At 49.1% G+C, this 25,264-nt stretch overlaps 1 protein-coding gene and 1 long non-coding RNA gene across 2 annotated transcripts in view; both read left to right on the forward strand.

Moving 5' to 3' along the window:
* The first annotated feature begins 1,136 nt into the window (after positions 1-1,136).
* Positions 1,137-25,264, forward strand: part of XKR6 (XK related 6) — a 213,969-nt gene continuing 189,841 nt past the window's right edge. The window contains exon 1 of the mRNA XM_071742204.1: positions 1,137-1,941. Within this exon, the coding sequence (XP_071598305.1) occupies positions 1,223-1,941 (719 nt within the window). The 5' untranslated portion in view covers positions 1,137-1,222. The remainder of the gene's footprint in view (positions 1,942-25,264) is intronic.
* LOC139795342 (uncharacterized) lies at positions 20,419-22,472 on the forward strand. The gene is made up of 2 exons (XR_011725454.1): positions 20,419-21,288; positions 21,694-22,472. It is a non-coding gene; the product is annotated as an uncharacterized lncRNA (long non-coding RNA).

Here is a 25,264-nt window from a genome sequence, read left to right on the forward strand (position 1 = left end):
CAGAACGGGGCTGGGACAAGAAGCACCATGGATCCTGCGGGTGCTAAGGCAGAGGGGACGGGGAGGAGAGCAGTGGGTGTCGGTGCAATCAGAACCGGGTCGAGAGGAGCGGTGCTGCGGGCAGCGCTGGGAGCGCAGGGGCGGCCGGCAGAGAGCAGCAGCGAGAGGAGGGCAGGCGGGCACGGGGAGCGATCCCTTGGCGATCTGTCCGGTCCCGCTCCGGCCCGGCGGGACGCGGAGGCTTTGCCCCGCTCGCTCTTTGCTCCGCTCCGTCGATCCCGGCTCCACTCGGTCCCTCTCCCACTCAGTCCCTGCCCCACTCGGTCCTTGTCCCACTCGGTCACTGCCCCACTCGGTCTTTGTCCCACTCGCTCCTTGCCCCACTCTATCGCTGCCCCACTCGGTCCCTGCCCCACTCGCTCACTGATCCACTCGGTCCCTGCCCCACTTGGTCATTGCCCCACTCACTCACTGATCCATCCACTCGGTCACTGCCCCACTCGGTCCTTTCCCCACTCGGTCACTGCCCCATTCGGTCCCTCTCCCACCCGGTCCCTCTGCCCCTTGCCCCACTTTATCCCTGTCCCACTCGGTCGCTGTCCCACTCGGTCGCTGCCCCACTCGGGTGCTGATCCACTCGGTCCTTTCCCCACTTGGTCCCTGTCCCACTCGGTCGCTGCCCCACTCGGGTGCTGATCCACTCGGTCCCTGCCCCACTCGGTCCTTTCCCCACTTGGTCCCTGTCCCACTCGGTCGCTGCCCCACTCGGGTGCTGCTGCACTCGGTCCCTCTCCCACTCGGTCCCTCTGCCCCTTGCCCCACTTTATCCCTGTCCCACTCGGTCGCTGCCCCACTCGGGTGCTGCTCCACTCGGTCCCCCTCCCACTCGGTCCCTGCCCCACTCGGTCCTTTCCCCACTTGGTCCCTGTCCCACTCGGTCGCTGCCCCACTCGGGTGCTGCTGCACTCGGTCCCTCTCCCACTCGGTCGCTGCCCCACTGGCTCCCTGCCCCACTCGGTCCTTTCCCCACTCTGTCGCTAGGCGGCCCGGTCCGGCCCGGTCCGTCCTGCGCGGGCGCGGAAGCGCCGCCCCCGGAAGCGGCGGGCGGGCAGGCGGGCGGGCGGCGGGTGGGGGGGGTGCCGGGAGCGGGGACGGGGGGGGCAGAGCGAGCGAGCGCGCCCGGCGAAGGGGCCGGAGACGCGGCGGCGGCGGCGGCAGTAAGATGGCGGCCAAGTCGGATGGCGGCGGCGGCGGCGGCTTCGCCCAGCTGCACAACCTGGACGAGGCGGCGGCGGCGGCGGGCGTCTGCGGTGCCGGCGGCGTCGGGGCAGCGGCGGCCGAGGGCGCGGAGGAGCCGGGCGGCAGCAGCTCCTTGCACATCTGCCACTGCTGCAACACGTCGTCGTGCTACTGGGGCTGCCGGAGCGCCTGCCTGCGGAGCCTCTTCGGGCGGGCGGCCGCCGCCGCCGCCGCCGAACCGCTGGCCCCGCGCCCCGCCGCCGAGGGGCCGCCGCGGGCGCCGGAGGGCGTTGAGGGGGGAGAGCGGCCGTGGCTGGACTGCCTGTGGATCGTGCTGGCGCTGCTGGTGCTGCTGGGGGACGTGGGCACGGACCTGTGGCTGGCGCTGCACCACTACGGCCGGCGGGACTACGTCTGGTGCGGCCTGACGCTGGCCTTCGTGCTGCTGCCCTCGGTGCTGGTGCAGATCCTCAGCTTCCGCTGGTTCGTGCAGGACTACACGGGCGGCGGGCTGGGCGCCGTGCAGGGCCTCAGCAGCCGCGGGCCGCCCATGATGGGGGCCGCCGGCCGCCGGGGGGGACCCGCCGGCGGGGTAGGAGGAGCCGGCGGCACCGCCACCCCCGGGGCGCAGCGCCTCTGCAGGATCTCCGTCTGGGTCTGGCAGTCCGTCATCCACCTGCTGCAGATGGGGCAGGTCTGGAGGTAAGGGGGGCGGCCGGGGGTCCCCTCGGCAGCGGGCGGGGAGCGGGGGTGGCCGGCAGCTTGGGCGCCCGACATGGCGGTGGGGTCGGCGCGTCCCTCCGTCCCCGGGCTGAGGTGGGGAGGGCGGGCGGGCGGGCGGGCGGCGCTGCCTCATGGCTTGAGGAGGTGGGTCAGTGTCCCCTCCTGGTTTGATGTGGGTGACTGTCCCCTCGTGATTTGAAGTGGGTGACTGTCCCCTCATGGTTTGAGGTGGGTCACTGTCCCCTGGTTGAGGTGGGGCAGATGGAGGTCGTTGTCAGCTCGTGGTGTGAGGTGGACGTGGGTCAGTGTCCCCTCATGGTTTGAGGTGGGTCTGTGTCCCCTCATGGTTTGAGGTGAGTGACTGTCCCCTGGTTGAGGTGGGGCAGATGGAGGTCGTTGTCAGCTCATGATGTGATGTGGACGTGGGTCAATGTCCCCTCATGGTTTGAGGTGGGGCAGATGGAGGTCGTTGTCAGCTTGTGGTGTGAGGTGGAGGTGGGTGACTGTCCCCTCATGCTGTGAGGTGGGTGACTGTCCCCTCATGCTGTGAGGTGGGTGACTGTCCCCTTGATGAGGTGGGGCAGATGGAGGTCGTTGTCAGCTCGTGGTGTGAGGTGGACATGGGTCAGTGTCCCCTCGTGGTTTGAGGTGGGGCAGATGGGGGTTGCTGTCTGCATATGATCCAAGGTGGCCATGGGTTACTGGCACCTCTTGGTCTGAGGTGGATGTGGGTCATGGTTTGAGGTGGGTCGCTGTCCCTTGGCTGTGGTGGCTGGAGGTTGCTCTCAGCTTTGTGGTACGGGGTGGATGTGGGTCAGTATCACCTCATGGTCCAGGGTGGGTCACTGTCTCCTGGCTGAGGTGGAGCAGATGAGCATCACAGTTCATGGTTTGAGGTGGTTGGGGGTCACTGTACCTTGGCTGAGGTGGGGCCAATGGGGGTCAGTGTCACCTCATGGTCTGAGGTGGGTCATGGTTCCCCAGCTGAGGTGGGGTGGATGGGGTTTGCTGTTATGTCGTGGTTTGAGATGGACATGGGTCAGTGTCACCTCGTGGTATGGGATGGTCCTGGCCAGTGCGGTATCCCCCACATGAAGAAGGAGAGGAACTTCGGGGGTTGCTCCATCTTTGTGTGAGGAGAGACCCAAATGGAGAAGAGATACCCATGGAATGAGCCTGGGGGGCTGAGATGGGAAATGTGGGTTGTGTCACCTCATGATCTCAGGTGGATGTGGGTCAGTGCTCCCCCAGGTGGGGAAGGTCTGAGGGGCCCCCTTATGCTGAGGAGATGTTCAAGGGGAAGAGAAGTTCCCCCCAAATGTGTCTGTGGTCATGAGGTGGGAGGAGAGGGCTTCACTGGTCCAAGATCAGGATGTGGATCAGTGCCCTCCATGTGAAGATTTGGGGTGTCCTCTGCTTCACTGAGGAGAACCCCAAAGGGAAGAGACATGCTCCCCAAATGAGTGTGTGGGGCTAGGGAGGGGGGAAATGGGGATGCTCTCATCTCACCTCAGGTCCTGGAGGGGACGTGGGTCACTGCCCCACAGTGGGGTTGGAAGGGTTGGAAGGGGTTCTGTCTCTGTGGGGCTGTAGATGGTACCTCAAGAGTTGGGATGGGCTCTTACTGCCCCATAGAAATGGGGCAGGACAGGGAGGGGTGGATGAAGCTGCTCTCCCTGACATGAGCTGGTGGGGGGGATGCCCCATGGGTGACAGCATGGAGGCAGGCTCAGGGCTGGGGGTGACCCTCACCCCCTTGTCCCACCACTCCCCTTCTGGTGGTGAGGGGAACACCCCCTAGAAAGCAGGGGGGCTGCTCCAAAGATGGTCTATGGGATGGCAGATGGCAGACCCCTGGCTTCCAGAGGGTTGGTAGCCTCCTGACATGGATCAAACACCCCTTCCTCCCCCACCCCCATTGATGAGGAGGGGGTCATCCATCCCCAGAAACCTTTTCTGGTGGAGGGGACCCCACCCCTCACTGAAGGAGCAGGTTTGGGGAGTAGAGGAACGCAGCGTGATGCCTCCCCTGTGGCTTTGGGGAAAGAAGAAACCTCCCCGGGGGGAGTGGGGACAGCATTGGGGTTGCCCGTGTGAGACTGAAGGTCAGGAAACCTGGGGATTGTTCTCCTCCAGAAGTCCTGGTATAGAGGAAGTGCTGGTCAGGGAAAGGTCTGTGAATTGCCCTCAGGCTTAGTGGGAATTAAAAAAAAAAAAAAAAAAAGCATCTTCTAGAGTGAGCTGGAAATTACATTATCCTCCCCAAAAAGAGATGTGGGAGGAGGCGGGGAGGGATTCTCCGTGTTGAAAGGCTGGAGATGCACAGTGCCACAGGGATGTCGGTCTTACAGAGAGGGGTGTTGTAAGGACAACTGGAAAGACCCCGTGTGTCCCAGCGTCCTCTTGAGATGGGACACGGGTGAATAAGATGGAAGGGGTGTGAGGTGTGGGTGATGGAGGGGGGGGGGGAAGCATCCAGGTTGTGTCATGGGGTGGTGGATGCAACCCTCCACCCCACGGATGGGCTAAACTGTAGGGAAGAGGCTGCAGATGGGGTTGGTTGGGTTTTGTAGCGTTTAAAATAATCTTTAGGGAGAAAACGTTGAATTTTTTTGCGGGGGGAGAAGATGGCACGTCCTGGTGAAGCTGTGGGAAGCCCTGGAGGAGCTCGCTGGAAGGGTTAATGTCCCTGCATTGGTGTTCCTCAGCTTCATTAATGGGGCAAAAATAACCTCAGTGGTGGATTTGAGGAATTTTTTTTTTGCTGAGGTACGGATGAAGAAAAAAATAAAGGGGAAGTCGGAAAGTGATGATGGAGGGGGAGGTCCTTTTCCCCCCCCAACTCCCCGGCATCTGGGTAGCCGAAGGGGTTAACTCCGCTGCCTAATGAAAGCGGTGAAGAAGTGGCTGGAGTTAAGATGGAGACAGCATGGTTGAGCCTGGGGGAGGGCTTCGTGGGTGGAGGCAGGGGAGGGCCCTGACACCTCTTCTGAGGACACCGGATGAAATGCATCTACACATCAAAGATTTTTAGTTTTCCTTCGGGGTTTCTTTTTTTCTTTGTTTGTTTTAAAGAAGCCGAGGGGGTGGAGGGGAGGGGATCTGCGTGGGAAGGGTGCGTGAAATGTATACCTGGGAAATAAGCCCATGAAATCGTGCAGTACAACAGCAAATACATATTTCTTCTGCATCTTCAATGTCATTTGCATGGCGTTCAAAGCGCATTTGTGCTCAACTTCTGCTTGAGGGGTTTCTTCTTCTTCTTCTTTTATTTTTTTTTTTATATTTTTTTTTTTCTGGTGGCTGAGGTGTGGGCAGGGGGATGGTGGGAGGGGAATGTCTGCGGGTGGTGATGAATCTGTACGTGACCCTTTCTCCTGCCTTCCCCGCTCCTCCCGAGTGCTGCTCCCATCAGCAAAAGCACTTCTCGATGCAGATGCTCCTCTGGCAAGTTGGATTTTTCCCCTCTTGGAGCCAGGCAAAGAAGAAATGATTGTGTGTTAGCCATGATGGGTGAAAACATCCCCCCTGGTATGCTTGAGTGAACAGGTGGGGAGGGGGGCACCAGGCACCAGGACAGGACAGAAGGGATGCAGGTGGAGGAAAGGGAGGGGGATTATTTTTTTCCTTTAGCTATGGCTCAAGTTTCCCAGACTTTGTTAATGCAGGGAAAAACATTTGCTTCTGAGGTTGTGCAGGGCTGAGACTGCCAAAAGGGACTGGCAAGGAGCTCTGCAGACTGGATCACGTTAGGTGAAACACAGGAGCTCGCTCTCTCCTGTTGATCGCTGATCCTGCTAGCACACAGCTCCTGCTTTTTTTTTTTTTTTTAACCATGCTGAAAAGCATGAAGCTGCCTCCTAGTATCTGACCAGAGCAAGAATAACTTCATGGGATCTGAGGACTCGCCTCCACGAGGGTGTCTTTTTGCATTCCCACTCTGACTATTGCAAACGCCATTAAAATTAATCCTGAAAGGGGTGATGGGACTAATACTGGAAAGCACTGTTTTAAGCGGCGCTTGCCTGCAGCTAAATCTCCTCGTGCTGGTAAAAGAAGTTTATCTGTAGGGACAGAGGAGGAAGACCTGGGGACGATGGAAGTTCAGTGCATGAGGCACCCAGCCTGGTTTCCTGCGGAATTGTGCGGCTGCATGGAGGGAACCGGGATTGGACCTTAGGTAGAGGCTGTCGGGGCTGCTTGCTCAGCAGCTGGAAGCCAAGTTGGAGAGAATAGAGGGGGCAGGCTGGAGTTGTAGAGAAATCCTTGTCCTGAATGCATTGGGTAATCCGGGTTTTGGGGGAGGGAATAGCATAATTCCTGCAGGGACTTCTTTTCCTAAACGGGAAGAGTCGCCGATATTAAGATGATGAATAAATTACACATTCTGGCAGGAATATAAACATGTGTCAGTCTCTTACTTCAGCAAGATTGTCTCTTCATTTTGTCAGGCTTGTGGAAGAAGTATCTTGGGTTTTTTTTGAGCAGCCTGGGAGTTTTTTTTTTCCTTCTGCCCTTGGTTGTCCTACTCTGAGAGTGAATCGTGACCAGGCAGGGATGCTGGAGGGGTTCTGTGGAAGTACTGAGGGGGGCTTAAAGATGTTCCCATTTTTTTTTCTGGTTGTTTTTTGTTCAGCTGAGAACCAAAGGCTACGTTAATACTGCCTACCCATGGTAGCTGCTGGAAAGAAAGTATACATACACATTGTAAAAACACATGTCTTATATAGATTATATATGAATATATGTTGTATGTGGATATATATACATTTATTTTTAATCCTTGCTTGAAGTAATATATCATCAATGGCATTTTCACTGATAAAGCTCGGGTCTGGTGGTTTTTACTTTTATCAATTTACAATTTTCACCTTTCATTTCAAATCTCATTGATTTTCGTGAAGACTTCAACAATCCAACCAGACTGCCCAAAAAGTAAAAGATGCCAGTTGGGATCTTTTCTGGGATTCTGCTGGCTGTCGAGCTGGTGCACTGTGAGCTGCAGAAGGAGCTTTTCATTGAGGAGGGATGTTGCAGCCTTGTGGTTTTGCTGGAAATAGGCTGAAGGCAGGTCAGTCATCAGAGCTTGCCAGGGCTGTTGCTTTTGCTGAAGCCATTCAGCTGTTTAAATTCAAGAGACATCTTTTTGATTTGTACAACTGTCCAAGATAGGAAAACTTCCACTTGTATGAATGAGAATTAAGAGTTGAAACTTGGGTGGTTGATGTACCTTGCTTTAACCTCTGGTGTAAGTGGGTTAGTGGGTCATGATTGCTGTCCTAGAACCCTTTGCTTTGCAACATGCTGCTAAAGAAAACATTATTGGATTCCATTGGATTAACAGTATGTGGAGTTTGAGCTAAAGTGAATGCTGAAAATTGCTGTGTGTCTGTTAAACTGTCAGTAATAGTAAGTTAAGGACTTGAATGTAATACATTTGTGAGTTTTGTTTTCAAAACTGATTGAAATATATATTTAGAAGAAAAACATTCAGTAAAAAAACCCAAAACAACCAACCAGAGCAACCCTTTCACTGGTTTGACATTAAAAACACTGTGGGGGTGTGTGTAATTAAAAGAAATATTCCTAATATTTAGGCAAAGACTTGACATCATGTTTATTAGTGGAAAGCCCAAACCTAGGAGTTGTTCATCTTTTGGCATGCCTGGAAGTGGAAGGATGAATCAATGGTTTTAAATGGAATACGTGGTATTTACTGACTGTGCAATGTGTGGGTTTAGGCTCTCCTGAAATATTATCCTCTGGGATAAACTGTGAGTTAGATGCATGATACTTCAGACAGTTCACATCTCCAGGCAGCTCCAACTCTTGAGCTGTCTGCCCAAGTCCCTTGGAATTGGAGACATCTGCTTGTCAACTGACAGGTGAACAAGAAGCTGCTGCCCTAATACTGCCTCGTTGTCTTCATTTGGGATGTTCAGCTCTGTAGAGCCTTTCTGGGAATTTACTGCCTGCCTTGGCACACTGGAATATTTTTTTCAGCAGTTTCTGGTTAGCTTGTCTGGCAGCTAAGTTTTACCCTTTAGCCAAGTTTTAACAGCTTGCTTTTATAGTATGGAGTTTTGTCAGCTTTTGACAAGTTGGCAGAGGGAAGACATTCTGGGATAGATGATGAATATGTTCTCCCTAGAAAATCTGGGGTGTAACTTTTATTTTTCCAGCGTGGTGGGTTCTCCCTTCCAAAATCTTTACCCATTCTTCTTCCATTTCTGAGCCTTTTCTACAGGATCTAAAAAAGTACTGGGCTGTGGGTGGAGAGGTCCAAAAGATGGTGAGCCTGAAATGGGAGGCAAATAGGTCATAGAATCATAGAATTGGCTGGGTTGGAAGGGACCTCAGAGGTCATCAAGTCCAACCCTTGATCCACTCCCCCCGTGGTTCCCAGCCCATGGCACTGAGTGCCACATCCAGGCTCTTTTGAAATATCTCCAGGGATGGAGAATCCACCCCCTCCCTGGGCAGCCCATTCCAATGCCTGATCACCCTCTCCAGAAAGAAATTCTTTCTAATGTCCAACCTAAACCTCCCCTGGCACAACTTGAGACCTCTTGTGCCCTCTTGTCTTGCTGAGAGTTGCCTGGGAAAAGAGCCCAACCCCCCCCTGGCTCCAACCTCCTTTCAGGGAGTTGTAGAGAGTGATGAGGTCTCCCCTGAGCCTCCTCTTCTCCAGCCTCAACACCCCCAGCTCCCTCAGCCAAGTAATCATGGTAATAAAGATGGAAAAAGGCTTCATCACTTGAGTAGGGTCTTTCCATTGGGTGCAGGGTGGTGGGGAGGCTCTGTGTCTTGTTGAGTGGTACCCACTAGAGGGGGTCAAACCACAGATGTTGAAGCTGATCTGCTCTGCCAGCCTTGGGAGGGCAGAGTTTTCACCAAACCTTTTTTTTGGGGAGAGATAATGTGCTGCCTTCACCTGGTAGGAACTCGCCTTGCCATGCAATTTGGTGTTTCTGCAGCAACAGCAGGGCTTGGGTGTGTGGGTGAGGGGGATTTGGAGGAGAATCTGGAGTTTGATGTCCTCTTGGATATGGAGATGCTGTTGAGGAACACCCTTGTGGTCATGATGTGACCTGTAGGTAAGGTGGTTCTGCAGTGACATCAGGACCTCTCCTCCATATTATGTAGAAGGGAGGAAAGGGAAGCAGAAATGCTTTGGTAACCTGACTCTGTTTTTATGGAAACCAACAGAAAGTTTCCATGGTTTCAGGGTGAGGACACCAGTGATAGGTATTTTGGAGAGGCCATCTCCAGGAATCCAGAAACTACAAGGGAAGGCTTGGAGTTGGGTTGCAGGCCACTTTCCTGAGTGCTGCTGCCTGCATGGGCTGTTCCCAGAACACCCCTTTTCAGTTGCTCAGGCTTCATGCTGAACTCCAGGAAAGATAGTCATGGGTTGTTTTTTTTTTCCTTTTCCTTTTTTCCAGGTTCTCTATCTCTAATGCCAGTGGCAACCTGAAAGTTCCTTTCCTGGTGGAGGACAGGAAGGGTGCCAAGGGAAGGAAGAGAGGTGGCTCACCTTTTTTTTTTTTTTTGCATGTTAAAATTATAAGCTCTCAATTTTCCACCTTTTCTAGACACTTCCATTTTGCTTTCAGCTGCTTTATTCCTTGCAGTGGTTCTCCTCTCAGGACAAATGTATGTTATTCAGGGAGCATTTCCTTTAATGAAAAGGATGGAGGTAGAACTGATGATGATAAAGCATCTCTTTGGAGGAGAGCTGCTTTTGCTGTCTTGAGACTGCAGGGAACAGAAACTGGATGTCAAATGTGTAGTTTTCCTTGGGGAATGAAGGTGAGCTTGTGGAGAAGCCTGGATCTTTCCCAGAACTTCTACTTTCATTTTGCTTTATTTCCCTTGAATTCTGATGATTTTTGGCACCTCACTGCCATGAAAATCCATGGTAGTATAAGCCAGTGTTTTAACACCTGAAAGCTTTTAGGCAGGAGGAAATGTGAATCAGAGTAATGCTTTGCTATAGCTAGAGATAAAATTAAATTGTAATTAAAGGTGTAAGCACATGTGCCAAATATTGTCACTTCATTGACCTGCCTTCCTCTCACGTGCTGGGATCCAGACTGGTGCCCTAGTCTGCTGTGACTGCTTTAGGGCACTTTTCCAAACTGGTCCCAAGAAAACGGGAAAAGCACCTAAAGCACTTTCCTGGGGAGAAGAAGGATCTTTAGAAAATCTTGAAACCGAGCAGCAGTCTGGCAGTAGGAGGAACAGCTTGTGTTGCTAACCCTGTGGAGCAGAGCAGAACAGCACAGCCTCTGCAGGGCAGACCAACAGGCACGTCCCATGTCCTTGGAGACCCCTGGAGCCCACAGTGTCAAGGATGCTCTGATGAACTCCTGGCTTGTGGGATTGAGCACTTGGCTGTGTCCTAGGATAGCTGGTAGCAGCCCACTGCAGCTCCCCGTGGCTGGATTGTTATTTTTATCTTTTTTTTCCCTTCACTCTGGGAGTTTGTATTGCTCACAGAATCACAGAAAGGTAAGGGTTGGAAAGGACCTCTAAAGATCATCGAGTCCAACTGCAGAGCAGGGTCACCTCCAGGAGGTCACATAGGAACACAGCCAGGCTTTGAATGTCTCCAGAGAAGGAGACTCCAAAACCTTCCTGGGCAGCCTGGGCCAGGGCTCCCTCACCCTCACAGTAAAAAAGTTTTCCCTTACATTTGTGTGGAACCTCCTATGCTCCAGCTTGTACCCATTGCCCCTTGTCCTATCGTTGGACATCACAGAGAAGATCCTGGCTGCATCCTCCTGACATTCACCCTTTACATATTTATGAACATTAATGAGCTCACCCCTCATTCTCCTCCTGTCCAAGCTGCAGAGCCCCAGCTCCCTCAGCCTTTCCTCATCAAGGAGATGTTCCTCCCCTCTCATCATCCTTGAGCCTCTCCCACCCTGTATTCCCAGTTTCAACCTGCTTTTCATTCTGTGTATCTTCTGGAGCACAGGAGCCACCTTTGTGTTGCTCAGGAAGTCTCAGGAGCTGATGTTTGTTTGCCCTTGGGTAAATCTGACCCATGGACTGAGCACTCCATTTAAAGCACACACGTGTTTGGGTGGCACCTGTCTGTGTCTGCTTGTGTTATTTCAGTATAAATGGGTGAGTTATTCCTCCCATCCCTGTCTGAAAGCCCTTGCTGAACTAGCAGCCCTCTTGTCCAAAAGACAGGAAAAAAAAGAAATCGAGTGAAAGGTAATCTTAAAATGTGTCCCCAAAAGTAGAACAGGACCTGGAGACTGTGCTTCTCCTCACGTCTCCTTTCTTCTGAGAAAGCTCAGGTTCACCTATGAAATATTCACTGTCTGTCCTTAAGTGACTTCAGCTGCACAAAAGATCTTTTTGCAGAATTGGCAGCTTTGCTGAAACCTCCTGTATTCAGGCCCAGGGCCTTTATCACAAGGACCTCTTCTTCCTCTGCTCCATTCTGCCTGCTCAGTTGCAAGTTAGAATGGTTCAGTTTCCCTGCTGCCAAAGGTGTTGAGGATTTTTGCATCCCAAATAAATACTCAGTAGGCTGTTGGGTTGTAATCACCTTTCCCACCTTTCCAGGTCATTTTGATGCAGGACAAATTCACTGTAAACCCCCCACCAATTTGGCAGAACTCATTAAAAACTCTTCAGGAGCCACTATGCAAAAGGCTCTGGCATCTGGAGTTGCCTTTATCACCTTTCTAATTAAACCTGAGGATAAAGCAAATCAAACTCAAGCCACTGAGATGGGTGGTTGGCTGCTGGAGCTTCCTTCAGCTCCAGGGTCTCACTTGGTGGGGTTTTCTTTGGGGCAGCAATGGAGCAGCTCCTGCTTCCAGAATGGATTTCACAGCTCTCTGAAAACAAAAAGGAGCCATGGGTTCCTCCATCCTTTCAGTGGGGTGGATCAGGCTTGTCTGTTAAAGTCAGGAGGATGACAGATATCTCCTTGAGTTGGCAGAGAATTCCAATGTCTGGGAAAAATCACCATTTCCCTGGTTTTTATTGTGAAAGAACAGTTTAACTCTTGGTTTCTCTCCCCCCACCTAGGCAGTCCTGGATGACAGGGCTGGCAGCAATGTGTTGTCTGATGTACCCAACACAGAAGACAGCAGTAAAGCACCAGGAGTGATTTTGAGTTTGGGATTGGAATTCATCCCAGTTATGTCTAAGCCACTGAAAAAAAAGAGCAACGGAGGCCGATGTTGTTGAAGTAAAAATTGTAAAGAGTGGCATAAGCAGAAGGCATTTAAATAATGTAAACAGTCTGGCATGGGAGGAAGGATGGGAGGCATTCCAGAAACAAAGGGAAAAGAGTTTTAAAATGTGGCTACAAATATAGCAACTCTTGAATTCCAGAGATTATCTCAATTAGTGCTTTTTCAATATATCTTTACAACAGAATTGTAGGAGTTCACAAAAGATAATAGAGGCTATGAGATACGGAGAAGTGATATTAATTTGTTTAATTAAAAGGATGAAGGGCTCCCTAAAATAAGATTCACTTATCTTCTGTCTCAGGGAAGAACGAGGTTATATTGAGCAAACTGTGGCTTGTAGCAGTGTAGTGGTGGAGAAAGCATGGTGAGAACCAGGGCTGGGAGTAAGATCCTCACCTTCCATCCTCAGTGGTTCCTTCTTTCAGTAGCCAATCCCTTCTCCTGGGATTACTGTGCTGTTAGAGCAAGGTGCTAGGAGTTTACATTTCCAAGAGGATTTTGTTTGATGTTTGGGGAGCCGAAATCAGACATTTTCCTGTAGTGAAATAAAAGAGAAAATAAAAAAATTCAGACAGCAGAGCTTTCAGGTGCAGGCAAACACTGTAACCAGGGATGTGCATGTGTGGAGTTGTGCCTCCAGGTACTTGCTGTCCTCTTGGCCTCTGGAGTTGTCAGAATTTATGTCCAGCCTCAGCTCTGGGGGTGCATCCCTTGGTGTGGAGGAGAAGCTTGCAGTTCTATCCAGGAATATTTTAAGAAGTGTAGGGGGAGGCAATAAGGTCCAGAGAGGAGAGAAGACCCTCATGAAGATCTAAATTAAATTAACACCCCTCCCACCCAGATGTATATTAAGATGTTAAGTAGCTCTGTATCCCAGCTCAGCAATATTTCGAGGCACTTTATTGCTTTAATGGAGGGATAAAATAGAACCTGCAATTATAGTAATTTTTTCTAATTGAATATTTTGCTTTATTCTTTCCCTTTCAAAGCATGACTGTAAGTACTAGCCTTCATAAAGCTTTGGAAATATTTATACTTCCCCTTTCTGGCAATGGGTGTAAATACATTTTTTCTTGGGCAGCTATTTCAGTCTGTCGTGGCTGGGGAGCAGAACAGCTCTGGGAAGTGGTGGGCAAGAAACATTACTCTGCTCTTTTTAACCATCTTGTCACTCTCACTGGGAAAGAGGAGTTTTCCCATCTGGTGGAGAAGGGAATGCAGGCTCAGGGATTTAATCCTTGCAGTCACCGTACGTGGGCTTGATGTGGTTTTTGTCAGATGTCTTTTTAATGAATTTATTGCTCACACAGGGCCAGTCCTTGGCAGCTGCAGCCAGTCTGTTATCCCCAGGGCATGTTGTCTGAGGGCAGAGGAGATCCTTGTGTTCTGCCACTTGGGCTCAGCTTGGGAAGGTGGATAAGAAAAAGCACTTTGCAGGGCTTTTTGTGAATAGCAATAGGTGAAGGGCAAGGTCTTCTCCCAGTGCTGTTTGAGACTGACTGGGGAGTGGTGCTGGCAAATAGGGATGGGGGGTTAACCCTGAATTGGGTGTCATCAGAGAGTCATAGATCATAGAAGGGTTTGGGTTGGAAGGGACCTTAAAGCTCATCCAGTTCCAACCCCTCTGCATGGGCAGGGACACCTCCCCCAGCCCAGGGTGCTCCAAGCCCCATCCAACCTGGGCTGAGACACTGCCAGGGATGGGGCAGCCACAGCTTCTCTGGGAAACCTGGGCCAGGGGCTCAGCACCCTCTCAGGAAAGAATTTTTTCCTAATGTCCGACCTAAATCTCCCTTCATTGTTGACCGAGTTTTTTTTTTGAAGTAGCCACTTTCAGTGACACAAAATGTGTCACTTCTCAGACATGAAGTTCCTACCTCCATCTCAAGCCCCAAGCTGGCAAAAAAATGCAGATAAATTAGCATAATCGTTGCATTGTTCATCCCCTGTGCTGAATCTCTGGTTTGCAGAGGGAGATTTTCTGATATTTTCTGATTTTTTCTGATTTTCTCCATGTGTACACCCACCATGGGATGCTATCAGGTTTCCACTCTTGCAACAGCTGTCTTCCCCTCTAAAGGGGACTTTTGATCCAATAAACTGCTTATTTGGTGTAGATGTCCTTTCATCTCACGTGGGTGGTGTGTGATGGCTGATTGAAGGCACAATATTGTGATTCATTTATGAATATTAATTAGGAGGGGAAATAATTTGGAGCAGCGTGCACCGATGACTCCCCAGGCCCTCAGTGGTTTGGGAGGTTTGTACTCCATGGGTCACTTTGGTTTTAATGCTTCAGGGTGAAATCCAGGTGAGCAGTGGAGAAAAGAGGAGGATCTGGGCATGTCCATGTAGCTGAGACCCAAAGGCTCGTGTCCCTGTGAACCCATTTAGCTCAGATGCTGAGAGGGGAGGATGTGGTTCATTGCTCCCACAGCTTGCTTCAGCATTCTTTGCTCTGCAGTGAGGACCTGGTGGGGTTAAGCTGGGACCATCCTGGGAGAGCAGAAGAGGCAGAGAGCCAGAACCATGGCTCACCCATCCTCACCTGGTCTTCATTTGGGCACCCAGTGTTTGCAGCAGTAGTGGATCAAGGGTTGGACTTGATGATCTCTGAGGTCCCTTCCAACCCAGCCAATTCTATGATTCTATGATTCTTCCCAAGCAAGCTGAGTGATGTGCTGGTTTACTTCAAAACTCCCAGGAGCCTTTAGTGGTTGAAAAATGGTTTGATTGTTCCATTCCCTTCAAATCTGGGTGTTGGGAAGAGTCATCTCCTGCAGGCTCCTTCCTCTTGCAGCCTGAGGGTGCTCCTGGGGTGCCATGATGTGTCACACACACAGTGGCACTTGCTTGAAGAGGGACCTGGTGGCTGTCAGAGGGCAATCACAGAATCATCTGGGTTGGAAAGGACCTCTGGGATCACCAAATCCAACCCTTGATCCATTCCCCCCGTGGTTCCCAGCCCATGGCACTCAGTGCCACATCCAGGCTCTTCTTAAAAACCTCCAGGGATGGAGAATCCACCCCCTCCCTGGGCAGATCCAGATCAGCTTGACCTGGAGGTTGGATTTGGTGTCTACTCAGTTCCCAGCATGGCTGGGTTCAGTCTTTGAACCAGCACAAGCTTTGCTTTTCAGCTGGGAGCTTCAGATCTGGGATAATGAAACATCAAAGTAAACTGTTGTGGGTACAGCAAAATCAGGACACTCGGCAGGACTTCAGGGAGTAATAAATTTGTTCTATATTTAATCTCATATTTATGGCAGCGTCAGGATGAGACCACTTCATTTTACTACTTTAACTGTGTCTAAGAATAAACTGAATACTTGAAATATTGAGAAAGTGGCTAATACCTGGTGGAAGTTGATGGGATCCAGCTTTAATAGTTATTGATTGGCTTCTAAAAGCTCCCAGTAATATCACATCTGAGCTCCTGTATGTTGGGAGTTAAAAACCTATCAGTTGTTAACATTAGAAGTAATTGTGGATTTTCAACTTAATCATCCTTCAGTAGAGGGACTTCAGGTGTCATTTACAATTTTGCAAAAAAAATGATGGTTGATGGGCTACACTTTTCTTTGTGAGAAAACCTTGGCATCCCAAAGTCCAAATGATTTAAACAATTCCTCAGCTGCTTTAAAATCTCTGTGGCTTCCTTGATGGGGATGCAAACACCAGTTTGAAATCTGCTGGTCAGGTAATGAACACAGGAGACAAATGAACCCTGTAGGGATGCTCTTACTGCTTGGTCCTTTCTGATACCTCCCCATGTCTCAGAATGTCCAGGAGAGTCTGCAGGGGTGGGCTGAAAACCCCCACATGTTCTCATAAGAGAAACCCAAATTAAAGGTAATATTTTCCTTCCTGAAATCCAGGAGAGCAAAAACTAAGATTAAACACTTCTTTTTTAGTAGTAAAACTCTGCTGGGGTAAGCTAGCATTTACCTGAGCAATCCATCAGTATGCTTCAGAACACATTCATTGATGCTTTATTACCATTTGTGCATAGTCCTTTTTAATTTTTTCCAGTCTTTGTTTTATTGCTCTGCAGTTTAGTAATGCCATTTATAAAAGCATTGTTTGTTTTGTTTATTTTTTTTTTTTTCCACTGGTATGGCTTGTTTCACAATTAAAGCTTTGTTAAAGTCTCATTATTTTTCCTTGTGATCAAGCTCTGCCTGTGGACTGAACCACAGGATTTTCTGTTTGAACACACAGATCTCACCGTAATTCCCTGCTGCTCCTTTAGCCAGGAACCAGCTTTTTGTGGGCTCCTGAGAAGTGACCAATTTTTTAACAGTGAGTGCACATTATTTCCATCCCTTATATTTTTCTGGTTGGTATTTAACTGTGTTCTCAGAGACAAAAGAAGCTCCTACAGCTACGGAACTGCAGCAGGGAGTTTGAATGCAAGGCTTTAAGTTGAATTTCTGATGCTTCTCTGACTTCTCTGCCTGTGACTGGGTTATTTTCTCCTTTTTTTCAGGGGATTAGGGGATTTGTAAACCAGCACTCCTAACAGAGGTGTCCAAAAATACTGGGAAGGTCACATCTCTTGTTGGCTCTTACGGGGGAATGGAGAGGAAAGATGAAATTGTACTGTTTTTATGGAACTGCTCAAGTATTTCACATAGGAATTGATGAATGAGGATGCTCCTCAGTTAGGAGCATCAGGAAGTTGAATTCCTTAATTTCCCACATGGAATATTGGGATCAGTTGAACAGAAAGCTGTTGATTCCTCGGGACTGCTGGAAGAACTGAGTTGTAATCAGTGCAATGGTCCTGGTGGGGATGCAGTGCTGAGTTAGTGTGTGCTGCTCTGGCTCCTCATAAAGTGTGAAGTGACCCCTCAGAAAGGACCACAGCCCTCTACCACCATTCCTACTCTTCCCTCTTTAAGACTTAAAATACACGTGGATATTTTTCCTAACATAGAATCATAGAATTGGCTGGGTTGGAAGGGACCTCAGAGATCACCAAGTCCAGCCCTTGATCCACTCCCCCCGTGGTTCCCAGCCCATGGCACTGAGTGCCACATCCAGGCTCTTTTGAAATATCTCCAGGGATGGAGAATCCACCCCTTCCCTGGGCAGCCCATTCCAATGCCTGATCACCCTCTCCAGAAAGAAATTCTTTCTAATGTCCAACCTAAACCTCCCCTGGCACAACTTGAGACCTCTTGTGCCCTCTTGTCTTGCTGAGAGTTGCCTGGGAAAAGAGCCCAACCCCCCCCTGGCTCCAACCTCCTTTCAGGGAGTTGTAGAGAGTGATGAGGTCTCCTCTGAGACCTCATGGACCCTTAGGATCAACGAAAGGTTCTTGCCTCAGTAGCATTTTCTGCTGTGTGTAGTATTAATTGGTGATGTGAGTTAACTGAATACTGAACTTCATTAGGCTGCCATTATCATTGTCTTTGTGTTCTTCCTGTCCTAAATCCTTAGTGAGAACATCTGTTAGTCACTCAAAATAGAAGTCTGCATTCTTAAGAGCAGTTTCCCTGTGATTTTTACTGATCAGGCTTAAAGAGCAGTCACCTTTAAAGAAATTTATTCTTCTTCCAATCCCTTTTTCAAGAGGAAATCTTCCAGTAAGACACTAAATCTGTGTTAACTGCAGGTTTGTGTTCATGTTTGTGCAACAGGCACAGTTCTGCAATATCTGTCAAGAGCCCCAAGATGGGCATTGTCCTTCTCCCTTGGCATTGTCCATCTTCTGTGTTCTGTTTTTTACCCATTTTCCTTCAGTAGGAGGTTATTCAGCATTTGGCTTGGGATTGCTGTTTTCTTCAGCAATACTGCTAAGGTAGGTAAAAGTGATTTTTATTTGGACTTTTAACTGTCCCCAAACCTGGGGCTTCTGTGTAATCAGTGCATTGAATTGCTGTGGTCCTTTGTTTGCTTTTTACCAAATATTTCCAGGGTTGGGCCACTTGCTGTATTTATAGAACTGAGTGACAGAAACCAGTGAACAGCAACATTTTTATTTAATTTTAAAATTCCAGTATTTTCTTTGTTCCCTGCAGACTTTGGGTCATTGTTCAAGCATCTTCTACTGTGGTTACATCCAGCCATTGACCCCCATAAAGTTTTGAGTTTTTCAAGCCTGGGCACCTTCCCTTTATTTGCCTCAAATGCAGAGACAATTCCTGACAGCTTCCCAGGCCCCTGTAGGACATCTGAGCCCAGCTCCTCCAGCAGACAGCCAGGTATAATGGGTTAAAATTAATGATAATCAAAGGATTTAAAACCAAACACCATTGTTTCTTAGCCAAGGAGTCCTCAAACTCTTAGGGGCTTGATGGAGAGGGATGGAGCCTTGCTAGCCCAACTTTTCCTGCCTGCCTAATCCTGTCTTGGGTCTTCAGCAATCAACCTTCCTGCTTTGGGCCCTAAAATATGGGCAGTTAACTTCTACAGGAGCTGAGCTTTGAAAAGTGTCAGAGGCTGAGTTCTTAGTGACTTAACTTAAAGATGGTGTTAAGTTTCGTTGCAGGAGGAGTCATTTAGGGTCATCTTTCTAATAACAAGGAAATAGCAGAGAAGAGAGCAACAAAAGAGAAGGTTTGTAATAGAAATGCAACTTACAAGCCTGCCAAATTAAGGCTGTTTTCCCTGCAAGCCTTGGGATGCACTCTGTGAGCTTTCAGACCAGCACATCCATAGGAGCAAGGAATAACCCTGGAAATTCACCATCCCAAACAGTAAATTTGCTCGTGCATCCTTTGCTCAGTGATCCTGGTGCTAACACTGGAATAACTTGGTTTGCCCGTTAAAGGATATGTTTTACTCTTCCTAATCACACGAGGAGAATGGGAAAAAAAAGAAATTCCTGCTTTAAATCAGGCTCTTTACCCAGCTCTTTTGCTCCAGACACTTTCTCCCATCCTGCATTTCACAGGGCACAGCGATGGGGTTGGCGTGCAGGTGGGAAGAGTTAGATGAGTTAGATACATCTAAAACCTCTGGATTCAGGCAGCTTTTGTCAGTTTATGCTCTCAGGCTTTTTTCCCCCTCCCTCAGGAGGTCTGTTATCTGATGAGGTTGTCTCAACCTTGGGTCAAAGCAGAGGGATTATCTAAATGAGGCTGTTTGCTGCTCTTGTCCTTCCCCACTTGCCAGAGGGGTTTTCTTCCCCTGCTTTGGCTTTGATGGGGGCTGTTCCTGGGGTGTCCTGCACTTGTTCAATCGTGCCTTTGGTAAATTACAGAACTAACTCTGTGTCCTGAACGGGTCAGAGCTCTGGGTGACAGGTACAACCAGCTATTGTGCAGAGCTCCCTGGGATCTGTACTAACTACCTGAGTTAAAGGAAGAAACCACAAAGCAGCATCAGTGTTTGGTGTTTGTAATAGAGTTCCAATTTGAGCATAAAATACCTTTCTTTTTTTTTTTTTTTTTTTTTTGAGCCCTACCACTTATTGAGAACAGTTCACAATGCTTGAAAGAGCTTCTTTGGGAGCATAGGAAAGTGCAAGCAAAGCATTTTGTATTTTCAGAGATCTCAATCCAGAACACTGTGCAGCTTATGATGAGCAGAGAAGAGCACAAGTGACTTCAGCAAAGGTGTTGGATCCAGGGAGGTGCATTGTGGTTTTCCTCCAGTTTATTCTGCTGTCACCTGGCATTTGTGGCTTAGAAAGCTCCTGAGCAGGAGGTGAGGTGTGTTTAATAGCCCATGAATGACTACTTGAGTCCTCTGAGGGGTTTTGAAGTTGGGCAAAATTTTCTTCCGTGCTTTTGAGAAAATTTTGCTGCACTTGGCATTGTTTTGCTGGTTTGCTAAGGGAGATTCCCACATCAGGGCATGAATTCTGAGGGTTTGAAACTGTTCTCCTGCAGAAAACAAGAATGAGACAATTAGAGTTGTTTCCTTTACATCCAAATTCATGTGTGCAGTGAGGATCTCGCTCAGTCACTTGAGCTTTGGAGACAGTAAATTATCCTGGAAGAGCTGAAAATAGAGGGGTGAGAGTCTTGCAGGGGCAGAAAATTCCTATGCAAGAAGTGTCTTTCCATAGATTAATTGTGGAGGTTCTTAGTTGTGAGTGGAGCAAGATGGTGAATCTTGCAAAGTCAGTTTTCCAGCTTCTTTGATGTGAAGGACCAAGCTCTTCACTGGCTTAAAACTTGAAGAGGGGAGATTTAGGTTGGACATTAGGAAGAAATTCTTTGAGAGTGATGAGGCACTGGAACAGCTTTCCCAGAGAAGCTGTGGCTGCCCCATCCCTGGCAGTGTCTCAGCCCAGGTTGGATGGGGCTTGGAGCACCCTGGGCTGGGGGAGGTGTCCCTGCCCATGCAGGGGGTTGGAACTGGATGAGCTTTAAGGTCCCTTCCAACTCAACCCATTCTTTAATTCTGTGATGCTTTCCTGGTGACATATCAAGAGAGTAATGTCAGTTTAGAATGTCTTTTACTGAAAAGACCTGAAGATCTTTGAAGTTTCTAGGGTTTGTACATGCAAAATTGTGTGAGTTTTGGGCTTCAGGAATATGCATAGAGAAAGGATTCTTTGTTGGGAGTTTTTAGCATGAATACAGTATTTTCTTTGCAGTAAAATACATTGTAATCTGAAGGATTTCACAGGTGAGATTGCCTTAAAAATGCCCATGCTCTCACTGGGTGCTGCAGAGAGAGCTGAGCACCTTTCAGGAGGTGGGAGAAAGGCAGCTCTAAGAACAGGAGACATTTGGAGGCATTTTAATATCCCCTCAGGATCAGACACAGCCTCCCACGTGGGACCCACCTGCTGATGCACCTGGGGTGATTTTACACCTTGGCATGGAACCAGGAATAGTTCAGCAGCAGAGATGCATTCTTGGCTGACTCATTAAGCTGTAGCTTCTCCTGCTTTTCTTTCTTTCTTTTTTTTGTTTTGTTTGTTTTCTGCCTTTTGGAGCACTCGATGTAGGGTCTAGTGAGAATTGGGTCCCCACTGCTTTAGCTGCAACAGGTTGTGATCCCAACTGTGTGGCTGGATTTGAAGAAAAAATCCTGGAAGAGGACAAGCAGCAAGAAGGGAGCGTGGGAGTTGCTAGAAGTGTTGGCTGAATACTTCCTGGGAGGCTACCAAGTGGTGTAATAACTAATCTCAAAGGTGAGAGCTGCTCTCAAAAGAAAAGCTGGTTTCTGATTTCAGCTTCTGGATCCTGGGGTTTGGCTTGTGCCTTGGAGCTGTCAGTGTGGGTGGATCAGGAAGGAGATGGAGGGCTGGTGGGTGAATTGAGGACTTTGCTTCAGCAAGGGACAGCGTGTCTGGGATTCTTCTGCATCTGGAAGAGCAGGAAATGCAGTGAAAAAGCAGTTGAATTCAGCATCTCAAGAGCTTTTCATGATCCTGCCCGGGAGAAAGGCAAATTCCATGCTGCTCCAGCCTGTTGTTGTGCAGTGAGTAGTGCTTTCCCATTTAAATACCTTATTTTCTCAAAAGGGGAACAAATCTGTAAAATTCCAAACTTCTGATGTCTCTTCTCGCCCCTTCTTTGTTTTTACCACATTTCAGGTTTCCAAGCAACCTCCTCTTGCATTTCCCACGGGGCACTGACACTGTTACTGTTGCTTTCGAGGTTTGCTTGCAGAAGCCAGCAGGCACCCTCTGCTTCTTTCTTATCTCCTCAGAAACATGAAACCATCAGCTGCAGGATTCCTCCCCAGCCACCCAGACACTACAGTTGTCCCCTGGCACCCAAGCCCACCTCTGGGTCACTCAGAGCCCACCTGCTCTGACTGAACACTAATAAATTTCTGGATCCCATGGAGAGCCTTCATCTCCAGCAGGACTGCAGGCCACAGACCTCATGTTCTCCAGGATGCAAGCAGAGTAGAATATTGATTGTGATGCTTACTGTAGTTATTTATTACATTCATTAGCAAGGATCAGATGAGAGACTTTTTTTGCTGTATTAAGTTGTCCCAGAGATGCCTACATAGTAAATAATAAATAAACAATTGACAGTGGAGTAGAACTGGGGGAAGGCTGGGACTGTCAGTGTAAGGATCCACCAGCCAGCCTCCTTAAATTAATAATGTGCAGTTTCAGTGGGGTTATTACTTTTTTTGTGGCTGGTAATGCTGTATTAAAGGACCTAAGTGACTGGAGCCATATCTTGACTGAGCTAATTGAGGTCCATCTTGAGATGGATACATGTCTCCAGGATTTCACCCAGAGATAAACCCCTCAAAAGTGCTGTTTTGTTGTAAACTTAAACTTCTAACGAAGCAAAGATAGCACTGAAGTGTTTAATGTCCCTGAAGTAATTTGTTGAAATAAAGAGGTATAAATCAGATCAGAGCAAGGGTATTTCCTTGTGCTGCTCATTTAATTTCCTTCTTGTTTACCACCAAATAGACCTTTTGTCCATCACAAGACAAATGTCTGTGCCCAGTCATGGACTTGTGGCATTTTCTAACTTTTACCATGCATTCAGCTTTCACTGGAGCCTTTTGAACCCAGAACCAGCCCAGAGCTCTACTGCAGCTGGAGGATCCTATTTCATAAGAAACACAAAATGTACAATTTGGCCAAAGGTGCTTTAGAAAGAGGTCAGTGAAGTGGCAGGAGGTTGAAGGCAGCTGAACTCAAAGCATGAAAGTGTGTCCAGACTTCTTTGGCTGCCTTTAGTTGTATTAACAATTAAAAAAAAGGCAAACCAACCAAACCAACCTCCATTTACACTTTACCTTAAGCAGCTATGACTCCTAAGTGAAGCCATTAAGCTCAGTGTTCATAGTGTAAACCACTGGAGATGGATTTAAAGCAATAAAACCCTGTGGCTCTGTTGGTATTTTTGCTTGAAATCCTGTTTGTGTTAGGCTGATAATTTACACAGGGCTTTACAAACAGGTGAGAAGTGCTTTCCCTGCCCAGGTAACTCATTCTTAAAGGCTCAGGCTTTCCAGATTAATACTTTGTCCAGGTATGAGTGCATCCCCTCACTTCTGTACTCTCTGCCTGGCATCTGTGAGTGGTCCTTGAGTCAGTCTGGGTTTTGTGGGTGGACATTGCTTTACCCAAAAGGGTTCTGATCCCCAGATGGGCACTGGGTTCCACTTTGCAGCTGGCAATAATTTGGGAGGTGGTGAGTATTGTACATACCCAGGAGGTGAGGTGCCAGCTCCTGTAGTGGTGGTTGCAGGAGGAAGCCCAGGCTTCTGTCACTACCAAACTCCTTAAGTGTGTTCAAAAGTAATATTCCTGTTGTGACAAATATTAATTATCACGGGATGGTTTGGGTTGGAAGGGACCTTAGAGATTGTCTCATTCCAACCCTGCTGCCACGGGCAGGGACCTTCTCACTAGACCAGGTTGTCCCATCCCATCACTCCTTGAATACTCCCAGGAATGATGGGACATCCACAACTTTTCTGGAAAAGCTGGGCCAGTCAGGTTGGAACCATTCCTCTTCATCCTACCTCCCCATGCCCTTGGAAAAATTCCTTCCCCAGCTTTCCTGGAGCCCCTTCAGGCACTGGAAAGTGCTCTAAGGTCTCCCCAGAGTTTTCTTTTCTTCAGGCTGAGCAACCCCAACTCTCAGCCTGGCTCCAGAGCAGAGCTGCTCCAACCCTCTGATCATCACCTTGGTGTCTCTGGTCTCACTCCGTCATCTCCAGGTCCTTCTTGTGTTGGAGACGCCAGAACTGGACCCAGCACTGCAGGGGATGTCTCAGCAGAGCAGAGCAGAGGGGGACAATCCCCTCCTTCACCCTTTCTGGTCGTGCTGATGATGTGTATGCTCACTCCTGGCTCATCTTGAGCTTCTCACCACCCAGCACCTGGAAGTCTTTCTCCTCAGGGTTGTTCTCACTCTGTTCTCCACTCAGCCTGTAACTGGTTTTGGGATCCTTCTTTTCAGGAAAGATCCAGCTGCAGGATCCTTCACTTGAATTTCACGGTGTTGGCGTGGACCTACCTCTAGGGTTTTGTGCATCTAGTAACAAAAATTCTTGGCACTTCTTGTTGTACCCCTTGACTTGGGATGGATCCTCAGGAGCAGTGTGGCCAGCAGGTCCAGGGAAGGGATTCTGCCCCTGTGCTCAGCCCTGGGGAGGCCACAGCTTGAGTCCTGTGTCCAGTTCTGGGCCCCTGAGCTCAGGAAGGAGCTTGAGGTGCTGGAGCAGGTCCAGAGAAGAGCAAGGAGGCTGTGAAGGGATCCAGCACAAGTGCTGTGAGGAAGGGCTGAGGGAGCTGGGGGTGTTGAGGCTGGAGAAGAGGAGGCTCAGGGGAGACCTCATCACTCTCTGCAACTCCCTGAAAGGAGGTTGGAGCCAGGGGGGGGTTGGGCTCTTTTCCCAGGCAACTCTCAGCAAGACAAGAGGCCACAAGAGGTCTCAAGTTGTGCCAGGGGAGGTTTAGGTTGGACATTAGAAAGAGTTTCTTTCTGGAGAGGGTGATCAGGCATTGGAATGGGCTGCCCAGGGAAGGGGTGGATTCTCCATCCCTGGAGATATTTCAAAAGAGCCTGGATGTGGCACTCAGTGCCATGGGCTGGGAACCACGGGGGGAGTGGATCAAGGGTTGGACTTGATGATCTCTGAGGTCCCTTCCAACCCAGCCAATTCCATGATTCTATGATATTGGAAGCTCAGGGAATTTGATGCATGGAAGCAGAGGCTGCATCTCCAGAGTGCTGTCACACTCTGACGCAGAGTGTGCTTGGTTCTCAGGAGTTTTTTTTCTCTTGTTGGTGGTGTCAGGAACTTCAGAGAGGCTGCAACACCACGAGTGTTTCCTTATTGTCTTCTCCTGGTGCCAAATGGGTCACAATCCCTGATGTGGTTGTGGTGGAAGTGCAGAGCTGGCAGAAGAAGGAATAAATCAAGGGATCTCTGAACGTTTCTGGGAGATGATGGTTAACCAGCATTCATGTGTGAAAAGCAGTGCCTAGACATTCAAACACTGCTAATAGCCTTTGATTAACCATTTTTGTTTTGTTCTTGCTCAGTGTGTTAATCACTGTGATTAAAATGCTTAGCCACCATGGAGCTCAACGTTGTATAAATTAGGAAGTAAGCAAATCCAAACAGATGGGGCAGGGAAAATTAAAGAGTTTCTGGCAGGGCGGTGTTAGACAAGG

Source organism: Heliangelus exortis, chromosome 3, assembly GCF_036169615.1.
Source record: "Heliangelus exortis chromosome 3, bHelExo1.hap1, whole genome shotgun sequence".
Classification (NCBI taxonomy): Eukaryota; Metazoa; Chordata; class Aves; order Apodiformes; family Trochilidae; genus Heliangelus; species Heliangelus exortis.